Here is a 14,457-nt window from a genome sequence, read left to right on the forward strand (position 1 = left end):
GCTCCTTCTACGCCTCTTTCCAGCAACTCCTGCAGCCAAGCTGGTGACAAACGTATTGCTCTGCTTTCCTTTGGACCACATCAGTGAGGCTGAGAGGGAGGTCTTGTCGTCTAGGCGGTCCAGGACCTCCACATGCATCGCCCAGGCTTGCGCCCCAGAGAGATCACTTTGGTTTGACTTCATCCCCGGAGGTGCACTCCTTTGTCTTTCAAGACAGATGCCAACAACTCTGCTTAGGACAAACATTTTATATATAACTCTCTGAGATTAGGCCAAATGTAACATACTATATTGGCAGACTGGTTCCAACACACAAGCAATCACAAAAAAGGAATCCTTTTCAGAATTATGCGCATTCTACAGCCCTAAAAGAGGCACCCTAAAGTTGGATGAGAGGTATATTATTATTATTATTATTATTATTATTATTATTATTATTATTATTATTCCATTTAATGTTATACATTCACATCGTCATTATCCACTATACCGCCCTGGCTCTTTAAAGCCCGTCGATTTCTTTCCCTTCCACCTCATGGATTTCGAAATTAACCTTTATATCACTGCTATTTATAAGTTTTTCAATTCTAATTCTAATTAGACTTATTACAGAATGTCTCAAAATTTAAATAAAAATAGAAAGGTAGAAAATTTCTCGCTACAGGTCATCGGACAACCCTGCTAGTGATGTTAATTGCTTACAATAATCTTTCAAATATCGTATAAATTTACTCCAATGCTTTTGGAATACTTGATTGTGCTGGTTTTGGATTTTTCCTGTCAGCTTTGCCAGTTCTGCAAAGTCCACCATCCTCATCTGCCACTCCTTTTCGTTGGTACTTCTTGCTGTTTCCATTTTTTGGGCTAAAAGAATTCTTGCTGTGGTTGTTGCATACATAAACAGTCTTTTATCTTCCCTTAGTATCTCTTCACCCACTACACCCAGTAAAAAAGGCTTCTGGGTTTTTTTAACAAAAAGTATTTTTAAACATTTTCTTTAACTCATTATATACCATTTCCCAGAAAGCCTTTACCTTCACCACATGTAGTAAAAGATACCTTCCCTTCCCTTACATTTCCAGCACTCGTTAGTTCTTGTCTTGTACATTTTAGCCAATTTAGCTGGTGTTAAATACAATCTGTACATCATTTTCATAACATTTTCTTCGAGTGCACTGCATGCAGTAAAATGAAAGGTCTTTATGCGGGAAAGAGAACAGATTTTTGATCAGAATTGTTTTATGAAGCTTGTTACATGCTCTGCTGCCACCCTTGCACATGGCCATTCAAAGAACCAATCAACTGAACTTAGAATCCCATGGAATCCTTCCTTTGCATGGTGCCACGTTACGGGCACACCGTTGTCCTCCAAGCGTTTTTTGTATAGCAGTCCATCATCCCTAAGCACATCATACTCGCAGGTTAACATAAATGTCTCGGGGAGCTGACGCACAATGTCATCTTCCACTAGAAGAGCACAGTGCTTGGGATCAAAAGAAAGCTTCATCATTTCGTGCAGCTCCTTTGAAAACGGGACTGGCGGGGATGGTTTGTAGCCCCTGACTTTAAACTCATCCGGGATATGATCTGCATGGATCCATTTCTTGTATTTCATCTTCATTTCTTCGGAAACATGGGCCCCCTTCAGGACTTGATCCAAATATGCTAGCTTCACATTCATAAACCTGAGGTCAAATTCAACAGTCCATTTTGTGAACAGGATGGGGACATTTCGGTTTTGCTGATAAGATGGCAAGTTGTAGTCCAGTGTTTGAATATTTGGGTAGAGCAGGATCTGGGCTCTGACCTTTGGGAGATCCTTTCTCGTTAACAGATGATGACAGACAAGAGGAGCAATTCCAGCCCCAGTGCTGTCACCAGCAATAACAATACGATTAGGGTCTACCCCATAATCACTTGCATTTTTCAAAAAGTATTCAGTGGCGGTGATGCAGTCCATGATTTGTGTAGGACAGCGGTGCTTAGGAGCCAAACGTTGCCTAGAAGATGATGGAGAGAAGGGGCAGGGGAGAAAGTCAATCCTATTCTTAGTTAAAGACAAACCAGTCTAGTTCACACCTTCTAAAACAATATGTGAAATGAAACATAGTCAGCGTTTGAAATCTGCCCTTCTCCAACTTTGGTAGGACTGTTCCCCATCCAAGTGGCATGTAGAAAAATGCGTAGAGTAATGTTTGCACTGATGGCTCAGGCTATGGGACATTCTAGTCCAGCACCCAGTTTTCACAGTGGCCAACCAGATGTTTATGGGAAGCCTTAATGAACTTCCAAAAGGTCAACAACTTCACAATGTAATTTAATTTTAAATTTCAGTAAACACTGCTGTGGTTCTAGCACTGCTATGGTACACAAGTCATAAACCAAAAGAGGCTCGCTTAATTAAAATTTACTATCCTGAGCAAATGATTTTTACACCCTGGGCAATTACACAGCAGACATGATGTCTGCCTTAGAGCATGGGATTCTTTCATAAAATATTCAATATGTCAGATACATGTTTCCACCATATAACTGTAGCAGTGAGTTGCCATAGAAATAGATTAGGTGTAACAGGGTGCAAAACCTAGACTGTAATTGTCTCTTACTGTTTCAGGAACAGGTACAGAAGAAGAATAACCAGAAACATCAATTTACTTTGTTTTGCTGATTAATAAATCTGGTGATATTGTCAAAGCACTTTATATATAGTGTATCTTTTTCAATATTGTGTTGACTCTTGGAGATCTCAAAGCCTGCAAACAGTTTGAGACAAGGAGGCAAATGGCTGGTTCTGTTTTCTTTATTTTTATTTTCTAGAATATTAATTGGTCTTATAATAAGATGACATTGATCAACTCCAACAATACCCGTGTTACATGAGTTCACCAGTCACATATAAGAAGGAAGTTTGAGCATGGGCACTGCCACGGAACTGAATCACTGAAGCCTTGCAAAGGCTTCATCTATATGTGGCACAGCCTCTTCATAACTGCCTTTAATTAAAGAAACTGCCTTTAATACAGAGGTAGCAATCGTAGTGCCCTGCAGATGTAGTTGGACGATAACTCTCATAAGCCCAGACCATAAATCATGCTGTCTGGGGTTGATGGGACTTGACATTTAACAACACCTGGAGGACACTGCATTGGCTAACTCTGTACCATCTAGTGGCAAATGCCCCCACTGCTTTTGGGAGTAACTTGGGGGGGGGAGTCACCTGCTTCCACACTTATCAGCTGTTCAGGATATCCAGGATCAATGCAGGAATAAGTAGACTTACCCAACACACACAAGCACTGATTCACTTTGTCTGGAAAGGTAGCGGCACAGCTTCCGATAAGCTTCTGGATAGTAAAAAGACCTTCAGTGTATTAATACTTTACACAATGGCATGCACATTTCTACATTAATGTGGATGTGAGACGAGTACGACGCAACCCCAAGTCTTCTTTGTGGCTCTGTTTGTATCTGAGCCAGAGGAGAATCCCCATCTTTCCTATTTACCTAGCCTTCCACCCACCCAGATCCCAAGGCCCCAAAGTCAAAGATTGTTTACCTCCCCTAGGCATTTCCTGCATGTACCTCTTCTTTCTTCCTACTATACGACAAACCAATAAATCTGGCTTCTGACTCTCTGAGCCAGGGGTTGCCCTTCAGATTATTATTATTATTATTACTTGAGTTTATATACCAACCCTATAGCTAGAGGTCTCAGGGCAGTTCACAGAAAAGATTGGACTACATTGGATGTCATTGGACTACAACTTCCATCAGCCCCAGCTATCCTAATGGTCCAGGAGGAGTTGTAATTCACAAAGGCTGAAGGGTACCGATTTGGCAATACTTGCTTCTAGCCTTTCTCACTAGCTAGAAATCTGGTCACCATAGTACCAATTTGGTATCCATCAATTGTGCTGAGAGACTGGAAGTAAGGAGATAAGAATAGGATTTAATCAGGGGTGCTTTGTTAATTATACCTTGAGCTACATAGAAAAAAGGATACCATGTGTGTGAAATCATCTTATCTGTTTATCCATTTCTGAAATGCACACACTTAGCAGATACCTAATGTGCAATAGTTTTCCCCCATATACATTGAACTCTTCTTCTCAGGGTTAATTTATCTCTCTCCGGCCTAAATGACCTCTTTATTTAAATTATAGTGATGACTGCAAATACGGCTGAAAGCTACATATGATACCTTCATTACCATCACAGCTTCTTTCTTCACACCATATATATATATAATTATTAGAAAGCATTTATAAACCACTTAATATTCCAAAAATCCCTGAGCAGTGTACAGTCCAAAAAGGAAACGAAAAACATCAAAACGTTAAAATACAGCCTAAAACCAGTAGAGTAGCAACATAAAAACATATAAAAGGTTAGATGTGGTATGATAAGGTTAAAGCACAAAAAGCGTTTAAAAAACATATTGTCAGAAAAGCACTGTTTAATGTCTGGATAAGATATAAGGACTTGTTAGAAAATAAAACTCCAAGATGGTTGTCACCAATGGAAGCAAAGGCTCAGAAAAAACTCAATATGGAGGCCAAATGGCCGAAATATTGGGAAATTCTGGAACAAGAGGGAGACAGATTAAAACTGCAGAGTTTTGAAAAATTAAAAAATAGAGTGCGAGACTGGCTCCATTATTATCAAATAATGGAGGCATATAATTTGGACAAAAAACTTAGCTTCCAGGTGGAAAAATCAAAATTGGAAACAGAATTGTTAGATCCCAAAGTTAAGAATTTGTCAAGAATGTATAACTTGCTGTTGAAATGGAACACCCAGGATGAAACGGTGAAATCTGCTATGATTAAATGGGCACAAGATGTTGGACACATTATGATGGCTGACTGGGAACAGTTATGGACCACAGGTATGAAGTTTACGGCATGTAATGCCTTAAAAGAGAATTTAATGAAAATGATCTACAGGTGGTACATAACACCAGTCAAGCTTGCAAAAATCTACCATTTGTCCGATAATAAATGCTGGAAATGTAATGAGACTGAAGGTACATTCTTTCACCTTTGGTGGACATGCCCAAGGATTAAGACTTTCTGGGAGATGATTTATAATGAAATGAAAAAGGTATTTAAATATACCTTCCTGAAGAAACCAGAGGCCTTTCTCCTGGGCATGGTCGGCCAATTGGTGCCAAAGAAGGATAGAATTTTCTTTATGTATGCTACAACAGCAGCAAGAATACTTATCGCTAAGCATTGGAAGACACAAGATCTACCCACCCGGGAAGAATGGCAGATGAAGTTGATGGACTACATGGAATTGGTGGAAATGACTGGCAGAATCCGAGACCAGGGAGAAGAGTCGGTGGAAGAAGATTGGAAAAAATTTAAAGTTTATTTACAGAAATATTGCAAAATTAATGAATGTTAGAAGGATGCTGGAATTAAGTTATATGGCTTTAGCAGAAATGTTATAAAGAAATAAGTAAAAATAGATTGTTAATGGGCCAAAGTGGAAAATTTAAGGTTAGATTGTGTTAAGATAAATTATAGAACAAAAATTGAGAAAGATGGAAAGGATTTGCTGAAATAGCTAATTGAATTAGAATACAAAAAAGGGAGGTGTGAGGAGGTTGATGAAACAAGTAAATGAAAGACAAAGATATGGAAATATTGGATGTGTTCTTAATTGTTTTTGTTTTTCTTTTTGTTTTGTTGTATTGATTTTTGTTCGTTTTTCTATGTATTGTAAGGTATTGATTTGTTTTGTTTAACTTTTCATTTTTTTCTTTCTTCTTTTTTCTGTAATCTTTAAACCTCTAATAAATATTATTTAAAAACAACAACAACAACATATAAAAGGTTAGAAACATATGGGTTGCCATATTTTGAAGAGCAAAAAAGAGGACACTTTTGGCAACTTCTACTTTTAACTATGGATCAATATGGATCGCTACCCATGAAAAAGAGGACATGTCCTGGAAAAAGAGGACACATGGCAACCCAAATTACAGGATCACAGTCATGGGCCAGGGAAAGCCAGGGCAAAAGGAAAAGACTTCACAAGATGCCTGTAGCAACTGGTGGTAGCTGCTTCCTGTGTGGAAGAGGGAAGGCGATTTCACAGTACAGGGAGAACAACAAACAGAAAATGTCTGTTTTGGGGGACACTGCCCCATGATATTGTCAGAGCCAGCCAGCCCATTAGGCTTGGGTGAGGCAGTCTCCTCAGGCAGCAGGCTGGGGAGAGCTGGGAAGTCCCTCAGGAGTGTGCTGCTCACTGCTCACTGCCTCCAACACTTGTCACCCATGCACCACCTGGAAAGAGCAGGGATACTGCTGCTGCCATTGTTCCTAGCCAGCCTCCTTTTTTCTCCTCCACTGCCTTCAGTGGGCTGGGGCTTCCCCAGGTTACCTCCAGTTGCCGCAGGCGGCAGGGCATTGGGTATGTGTGCCATGTTCTGCTTTGCCTCAGGTGGCAAAATATCTAGGCCCGGCCCTGGATATTCTGTAGGATGCGGTGCCCTGATTAGAATTTCCATAAACGACCTAAGTAATGGATAAGGGGCCTTTCAGGTAACCTGCTCCTGAGTTGTCCTGGTCCTAACCACAAGACCTTGAACATGCCCCGGTAGTTGATCAGCAGCCAGTGCAGTGGCTTCAGCACAGGTGTAATATCTGCTTGTCCGGTTGTCCTACTAAACAACCTGGTCCCAGCACTGTGCACGAGATGCAGTTTCCAGATCAAGCCCCACACAGATCACACTGGTTGTAAGTTAAATTAGAATGACTCACTTATGCTCCCAAATAAGCCAGCTCCTCCATACAGGTAGATAATTCCTCTCTGTCCTGTGGATAGGCCCTTTGGCTGATAAATCCTCACAGTCACATTGTCAAATTTTGTGTCGATAGTGTATGTGGGCTCGCTCCCTGCTGGCATTGCAGAGGAACTCCATTTAAGGAGTGTCGGTTTTGTACAGATTCCCAACTTCTCCAAAATAGATCCCTGTTTAGAAAAAAACCAAAAAAGCAACAGAAGCTAGTATCAAGCATAGTTAGCTTTCAGTTTAATAAGGTTTTCGCAAGGTCTGTTTGTAGGAGTAGTGTGGGGTGAGAAATGCTTCGTTGATTCATTCAGAAGTTTAATTGATTTCATCTCCATTTGTTCCAATTGCATTCATTAAATGTTCTCTTTGTTTTCATTCCCCCCCTTAGTTTTCATTTTCCCTTTGGTTTCAATGGGAGACTCAGACAGATTTATGCAGTCTGTAATGTCTTCTGTGACATTTTGGTATGAAAATATTATTACTACATCTCCGAAATTGCTTCCTCCCTCTGCCTCTTTTACCTTTTGTGTCATTTAATTTTGGTTGCAAGTCTGAGGACAGGGATTTTTCTCATCACTGACAACTGTTGAGATACTCCAGGAGATTTTTTTGGGGGGGGGGCAGGGGGGTCGTGCAATTTGAATGCCCCTATCACTCTAATATGTCAACGGAATGGAACGGGTTGGGGCTCATTTGTTTTGTTCCCCATTCAGTTTAAAAATGAATGAACAATGACCTCCGGCGGATGCTCTTTGCTTTACACCCGTACGGGAGAATCTCCACGAGGGAATTGCAACACTCCATCGGCGTTGCTTTATTTAAACCACTTACCTTCTTCCAAGATCTCTGCGTGGTGTTGCAATGGTATTGCTGCATCCGCAGCAACTGCTGCCTCCAGGTGACCTCCCACACACCTCTAATCAGAGGTGAGACAAATTTTTCTCAGAGTATCGTTCTTGCCCGCCCACCCTGAAGATTCTCCATCAGCTAGCCGTTGCCCCGGGCGCACAATATGGGTGGGGGGCGCAAACCAGGCACGCCCCTTGCAGAAATCCCTGCCTGGATGATCCATCGGCCAGCCACCGCAACGCGCGAGTCCACCCGGCGGCAGTGAGGGCTAAGAGTGAAGAGCCGGTGGAGCCGGCTGGATGCTGGCCACTCGCCACGCAACCGTGGCTGGCGGGGCGTTGGAAGCTCCCAGCGCGCCATGGGCAGGCAGATGAGCTGCAAACATGTGGGTCCCGCGTCGGAGGGAGCCTCTGTATGAGAAGATGATAGGGCAGCGTCTCTATCTCGGCAATCCCCACCTTTTAGGGGGCGGGAGAGAAGGGCAAGAGGAGGGAGAACTCGAGAGGGCGCTTCCTCTGTTCACTTCACCGCGCGCAAAGACGCACCGAGCACCCCGCGCATGGATGGAGGGAACCTCCTTCCCACCCCCGGCTGCTGATTCACTTGCACAAGGGGGAGATCCGTGGGAGGGAAAACCACAGGGGAAGTTGCTAGGCAGAGAGGGGAGGAGGAGGACCCTAACCGGCTGGGGAGTGTATGTGTTTTTACTCGGAAGCAAGAACCGTTGTCCCGAGTTCGTGGGCGCAGAGGAGCGGGCTTCAAAGCTCCGATCCTTACTTGGAAGCAGCAGCGCTTGAGTGAGCGAGTGGTAGCAAACCTGAACCCCCTTTACTGAAGGAAGCCCGGTGATTTTAGCGGAGGCATGGGATCATCAAACTAAAACCTAAGCTAGAAAAATCAAGACACACACCCCATGCCTCCCTCCCTTGCTGTGCAGAAGCCCCGTCACCAAACCCACCTTTTTCTCTTGCTGGTTACTGTGGTTTTAACAGGTAGACGCCCCACTTTTGCACGCTTCCCCCTGCCTAAATTGCAGGGTGGAAGGCTGCACCTGTTGACTTTCTCATTGGCATAGGTGTTGGAGGCTTAAAGCTGCTATCATGCCACATCCTCTCGCTCAGCACCCCAGTTTCTTGTAACAATGGTATAACAAGCAGGGAATTCAATTGGTCTTGATTTTTCCAATACAGTAATGGAATAGTTGCACCTGTTGGATATCTGCCTTATGCAGATTTAAAAGCCTTAGATCTTTTAACAGGGAAATGGTTGGAAACCTACCTCCAGTTTCTGCCATAAATAGCCCAACTTCCAAAGGACTGTGATTGCCTTGTTATGTAGACTGTTCACCCTTATTGTGAACATTTTCTTTGAGATTTTGATCTGGCAATACTATTTCCCACTTATTCATGCATGTTTGTTTGTGGCTGCCATAACACATAACAGCATCAGACCCACTTGTTAAGCCTATTAAGTATTGGGTGGGAGGGGGAGATGTCCACATTTTAGTCCAAAAGGACCACACTTGTGGACGAAGCAGAACCCTTCCCACTTTTTTGCTTGCTGAGTTCACTTCAATCCATTTAAGTTAGAAGTTTGGAATCATAAAGTTGGAAAGGACCATGAGGATCACTTTTGCCCAACATGGGGCTGAAACTCAGGACCCTGAGATTACGAGTCGCATGCTTTACTGACTGAACCATCATTTTAATGGTGACATTAAATCATACAGGCATGCATTTGTTGCTGTGGGGTGTTGTTGTTTTTGCTGTCTTATTGGAGTTACTCAGTCCAGGCAGCAGTGGAAATCCATTGGCTCAGAGGCTTAATGCAGTCCTCTAAATCTCTTTCTGGCCCTCAAGATCTCTTCCTAGGCCATTTTCCCGTCTCTCAGCCTCTCCTCCTTCACTGGTCATCCTCTGCATTCTTCTCAAGGGTTTTTGCATGGTTGGAATATGCATGTCATTGACCTGTGATGTAGTATGGGAAAGTGCCTGAGGGCAAAGGGGGCCCCCAGTGCGCAACTCATCCCCTCAACTCATCCCCAGCTGCCCAGTCCACCAGGAGGCACAACCCCCTGGGCAACACACGCTACGACACTGAGCACAGCTACTTTCAGCAAACAAAGGGCATTTGCCCTGGCACTCCCTCACCCCAGTTAAACCCAATCTTTATGTCTGAACGGGAAGAAATAGCATTCAGGTTTTCTGGGGGAAATAATAATAATAATAATAATAATAATAATAATAATAATTTATTATTTATACCCCACCCATCTGGCTGAGTTTCCCCAGCCACTCTGGGCAGCTCCCAATCAAGTGTTAAAAACAGTACAGCGTTACATATTAAAAACTTCCCTGAAGAGGGCTGCCTTAAGATGTCTTCTGAATGTCAGGTAATTGTTTATCTCTTTGACATCTGATGGGAGGGTCTTCCACAGGGCGGGCGCCACTACCGAGAAGGCCCTCTGTCTGGTTCCCTGTAGCCTCACTTCTCACAATGAGGGAACCGCCAGAAGGCCCTCGGCGCTGGATCTCAGTGTCCGGGCTGAACGATGGGAGTGGAGATGCTCCTTCAGGCATACAGGACCGAGGCCATTTAGGGCTTTAAAGGTCAACACCAATACTTTGAATCATGCTCGGAAACGTACTGGGAGCCAATGCAGATCTCTCAGAACCGGTGTTATGTGGTCCCAGCGGCCACTCCCAGTCAGCAGTCTAGCTGCCGCATTCTGGATTAATTGCAGTTTCCGGGTCACCTTCAAAGGTAGCCCCACGTAGAGCGCGTTGCAGTAGTCCAAGCGGGAGATAACTAGAGCATGCACCACTCTGGCGAGACAGTCTGCGGGCAGGTAGGGTCTTAGCCTGTGTACCAGGTGGAGCTGGTAGACAACTGCCTTGGACACAGAGTTAACCTATGCCTCCATGGACAGCTGTGAGTCCAAAATGACTCCCAGGCTGCGCACCTGGTCCTTCAGGGGCACAGTTACCCCATTCAGGACCAGGAAATCCCCCACACCCACCTGCTCCCTGTCCCCCCAAAACAGTACTTCTGTCTTGTCAGGATTCAACCTCAATCTGTTAGCTGCCATCCATCCTCCAACCGCCTCCAGGCACTCAGACAGGACCTTCACTGGTTCTGATTTAAAGGAGAGGTAGACTGGGTGTCATCTGCATACTGATGAACACCCAGTCCAAACCCCCTGATGATCTCTCCCAGCGGCTTCATATAGATATTAAAAAGCATGGGGGAGAGGACGGAACCCTGAGGCACCCCACAAGTGAGAGCCCAGGGGTCTGAACACTCATCCCCCCCACCACTTTCTGGACACGCCCCAGGAGAAAGGAGCGGAACCACCGTATAACAGTGCCCCCAGCTCCCAGCCCCTCTAGGCGGTCCAGAAGGATGTTATGGTCGATGGTGTCAAAGGCCACTGAGAGATCCAGCAGAACTAGGAAACAGCTCTCACCTTTGTCCCTAGCCCGCCGGAGATCATCAACCAACACGACCAAGGCAGTTTCAGTCCCATGGTGAGGCCTGAATCCCGATTGGAAGGGATCCAAATGGTCCGCATCCTCCAGGCGTGCTTGGAGTTGTTCGGCAACCACCCGCTCAATCACCTTGCCCAAGAATGGTAGATTTGAGACTGGGCTATAGTTGGCCAAATTGGCTGGGTCTAAAAATGTTTTTTTAAGAAGCGGTTTAATGACCACCTCTTTCAGCAGGTCTGGGAAGGCTCCCTCACAGAGGGAAGCATTCACCACCCCGCAGAGCCCATCGCCCAGCCCTTCCCGGCTCGCTTTTATCAGCCAGGATGGGCAAGGATCAAGGAGACAGGTGGTTGGTTTCACTTGTCCAAGCAGCCTGTCCACATCCTCGGAGGTAACAGATTGGAATTGATCCCATGTAACAGGACCAGACAGAACTCTAGCACTCTCCCACCCTGGCCCTGCTCCCATGGTGGAGTCTACCTCCTTCTGAATCTGAGCGACTTTATCTGCAAAAAAATTTGCAAAAGCATTGCAGGAGATCTTGGGGTCCCTACCAGGCCCCGGTGGTACAGGTGGTTCCGATAGATTGCGAACCACCTGAAAAAGTCTCCTGCTGCTGTTTTCTGCAGATGCAATGGAGGCAGCGAAGAAGGCCCTCTTCGCCGTTGCCATTGCCACTTGGTAGGCTCGACGTTGAGCTCTAGCCCGTGTCCGGTCTGATTCAGAATGAGTTTTCGGCCACCGGCGCTCTAGCTGTCTCAATGATTGTTTCATCGCCCTCAGCTCTGGGGAAAACCACGGGGCTGTCCGGGCTCCATGCGATCGGAGAGGGCGCTTCGGAGCCAGACAGTCAATAGCCCTGGTTAACTCCGCATTCCAGCGTGCCACCAGGGAATCAGCTGAAAGCGGTGAGACAAAGGCAAAACATTTGGATAGTGTGGGGAAAGTGGGAAATGACTGCTTTCTAGGCAATGGACAAGCAGAAAGGTGGATGAGCCCCAAGATAGAACTGCATGACTAATGGCATAACGTGGGGTGAGGCCACAGGTGCGGTTGCCCTGGGTGCAAAATTTCAACACCCGTTGCTGCCTAAATACAGCTGCATACTTCTGTCACTGGGCTCTGTTGAAAATGGCTTCTCTGTGTGACTTTCCAGATAGCAGAGAGAATCTTCTTCTCTTGTTTCTGAGGCTGTGATCTCTTGGGTGATGCGGACACTGTTAGGCAGCTCCATAGTCCCCACCTCACCCCACACATGGCCCCAGATGCTCGCAACCCACGCTATGCCACTGCGTAGGACAGTCTTTGCCAGCATGGTCCTGCTAGATGGGGATGCTAGAAGTCATAGCACAAAGCATCCTCCAGAAGTCACATTGATGATCAGCACTGTATTTGAACTGTGGAGGAGAGAGATGTCCCTCCACAAACAAGTGCTCACAAATAGAACTGGAAATTTTTGCACAGATCTCTAGTTTTAATACATGAATCCTTCAGGCTGGCTAGCTCAGTAGATAGAGCATGAGATTCTTAATCCTAGGGTCCTGGGTTCGAGTTCCACATTTGGTGAAAGATTCCTGCCTTGCAGAGTGGTGCTTGGGCTTGTGGTCCCTTCCAACTCTACAATTCCATTTTTCTATGATGGGGTGGGTGGGGTTGCACCTCCTAAAACGTGTTGCCTGTTTGAACCATTACTGGCTGGCCAGCCCCCATGCAACTAAAAAAATAGCAAAATCATAGAATTTGTAGAACTGGAAGGGACCACAAGGGCCATCTAGTCCAACCCCCTGCAATGCAGGAATATTTTGCCCAATGTGGGGCTCAAGCAGATAACCTTGAGATTAAGAGTCTCATGCTCTAGCGACTGAGCTGCCCCACAGAAACTCGAGGTTCAAAGTCCATCCAACTTACCATACGCAAGGATGAGTGTAACATAATGGAAATTAGGAAGAGTTTGAAAGGTCCATCGATTCCTGGAGGGAGATCTGTTCTTCGGACATCACGATAAATGAGCACCACCAGGGAAAGGAGGAAGCAGATCACAAATGTCAGCATCACCATGGAGAGATCCATCTTCCTTCCTGAGAAGTCTTGGAGGGACTGAATAACCGGCTGATTCCTGGCAACTATTTTCTCTGCTGTCATGCAATTCCAACTTCTGCCGTCGCAATTCTGTAGCAATTGATCACACCCTTGTTTGTCCTGAAATTTCTTATGCAATACTATTCTTTCTTCTGAATAAATAAATGCAATCGTGTGTTCAGTTATATATGTAAATGGTTTGTATTGAACTTTCAAACTGCATTGCATTGCTTCTGCATTGTGACACTAAATCCTCTGGATGATTGGGAAGATCCCGCCCCCCCCGCTGCCGCCTTGCATCTGCCCAATGCTAGGCTGATGAATTTTTTCCTCTTTTCCTTGTGGAAGAGTGGGGTGTGTGGATCCTGCTGGCAGGCCATCTCCTGGGTTGCCCCAATGTCAAGGTTGCAGGTTCAATCCCCATATGAGACAAGTGCATATTCCAGCATTGCAGCGGTTGAACTAGATGTTCCTCAAGGTCCCTTCCAAGTCTATCCTGGCCCTTGTGCATCCTTCCACACATGTAGGGTCTTAGAAGGGCAGTGTAGGGAGAATCTGCTGGCAGAGGTGGTTATAGGGCAGCAAAACTGGTTCAGCTGCACTGGGAGTGCAAGAGGCAAGGGGCGCCGAATTTTAGCATTGCACATGGTGCCGCTGAAATTTGAGAGTTCCAAATCTACCACTGCTGCTAGCGCAAGACACCGGGCCTATTTCAAATGGCCTACTTAGGGATTTACACCATTCTGAGCATGATGTGCTAACCAAAAGCTTTTTGGGGGAAACATTGTCCTTGGCCATATTTGTGTTTCTATGCAAATAAATTTGAAACTTTTGTCATCTTTGGAACCTAAGTTGTGCTGCCTTTCTTTTCTAGCTTCTGCTTAGAAAATCTGTGAGAATGTTATTTGCCCCCAAAATGGAAAGATGATGGAACCCTGACAAAAGAAGAATGTATACAAAACCTATGAACTATGCAGGAATGGAAAAACTTACCGTAAGAATATGAAATCAGGATAGTAAACTTTTTATAAAGGAATGGAAATGGTATGTTGAATATTTGCAAACAAATTGAAAGCAGAAAAAAAACATTGGCAGGACTACTGTGACAAGCTGCAGTTTGAAAAAAATACAGTGGTACTTCCAGTTGCGCACAGGATACGTTCCGGAGCTCCGGTCGGATCCCAAGAAATTCACAACCGGAGGTGCTGTTTCTGCGTATGCGCGCAGTGCGGTAGA

The 14,457-nt window shown here is 45.0% G+C and overlaps 1 protein-coding gene across 1 annotated transcript; it reads right to left on the reverse strand.

Moving 5' to 3' along the window:
• Positions 1 to 709: 709 nt before the first annotated feature.
• On the reverse strand, positions 710 to 13,304 carry LOC310769445 (arylacetamide deacetylase-like 4). Its single transcript, XM_083628828.1, has 4 exons — positions 13,051 to 13,304; positions 6,774 to 6,984; positions 3,281 to 3,344; positions 710 to 2,000 (listed from the first exon to the last, which is right to left on the reverse strand). Exons 1-4 carry the CDS (start codon positions 13,282 to 13,284, stop codon positions 1,229 to 1,231), a joined length of 1,281 nt encoding a protein of 426 aa, XP_083484954.1. The 5' UTR covers positions 13,285 to 13,304; the 3' UTR covers positions 710 to 1,228.
• Between the last annotated feature and the right edge of the window lie 1,153 nt (positions 13,305 to 14,457).

Source organism: Podarcis filfolensis (assembly GCF_964270895.1).
Source record: "Podarcis filfolensis genome assembly, chromosome: 8".
Classification (NCBI taxonomy): domain Eukaryota; kingdom Metazoa; phylum Chordata; class Lepidosauria; order Squamata; family Lacertidae; genus Podarcis; species Podarcis filfolensis.

What these genes read in the sequence shown, in the direction of transcription:
- LOC310769445 (XM_083628828.1), bottom strand. Translation starts at nt 13,284, where the DNA reads ATGACAGCAGAGAAAATAGTTGCCAGGAATCAGCCGGTTATTCAGTCC. An exon ending in TGGCTTATTTGGGAGCATAA is followed by an intron (nt 3,345 to 6,773) that starts GTGAGTCATTCT and finishes TTTACTATCCAG; the next exon opens with AAGCTTATCGGAAGCTGTGC. An exon ending in TCAGTGCTTGTGTGTGTTGG is followed by an intron (nt 2,001 to 3,280) that starts GTAAGTCTACTT and finishes ATCATCTTCTAG; the next exon opens with GCAACGTTTGGCTCCTAAGC.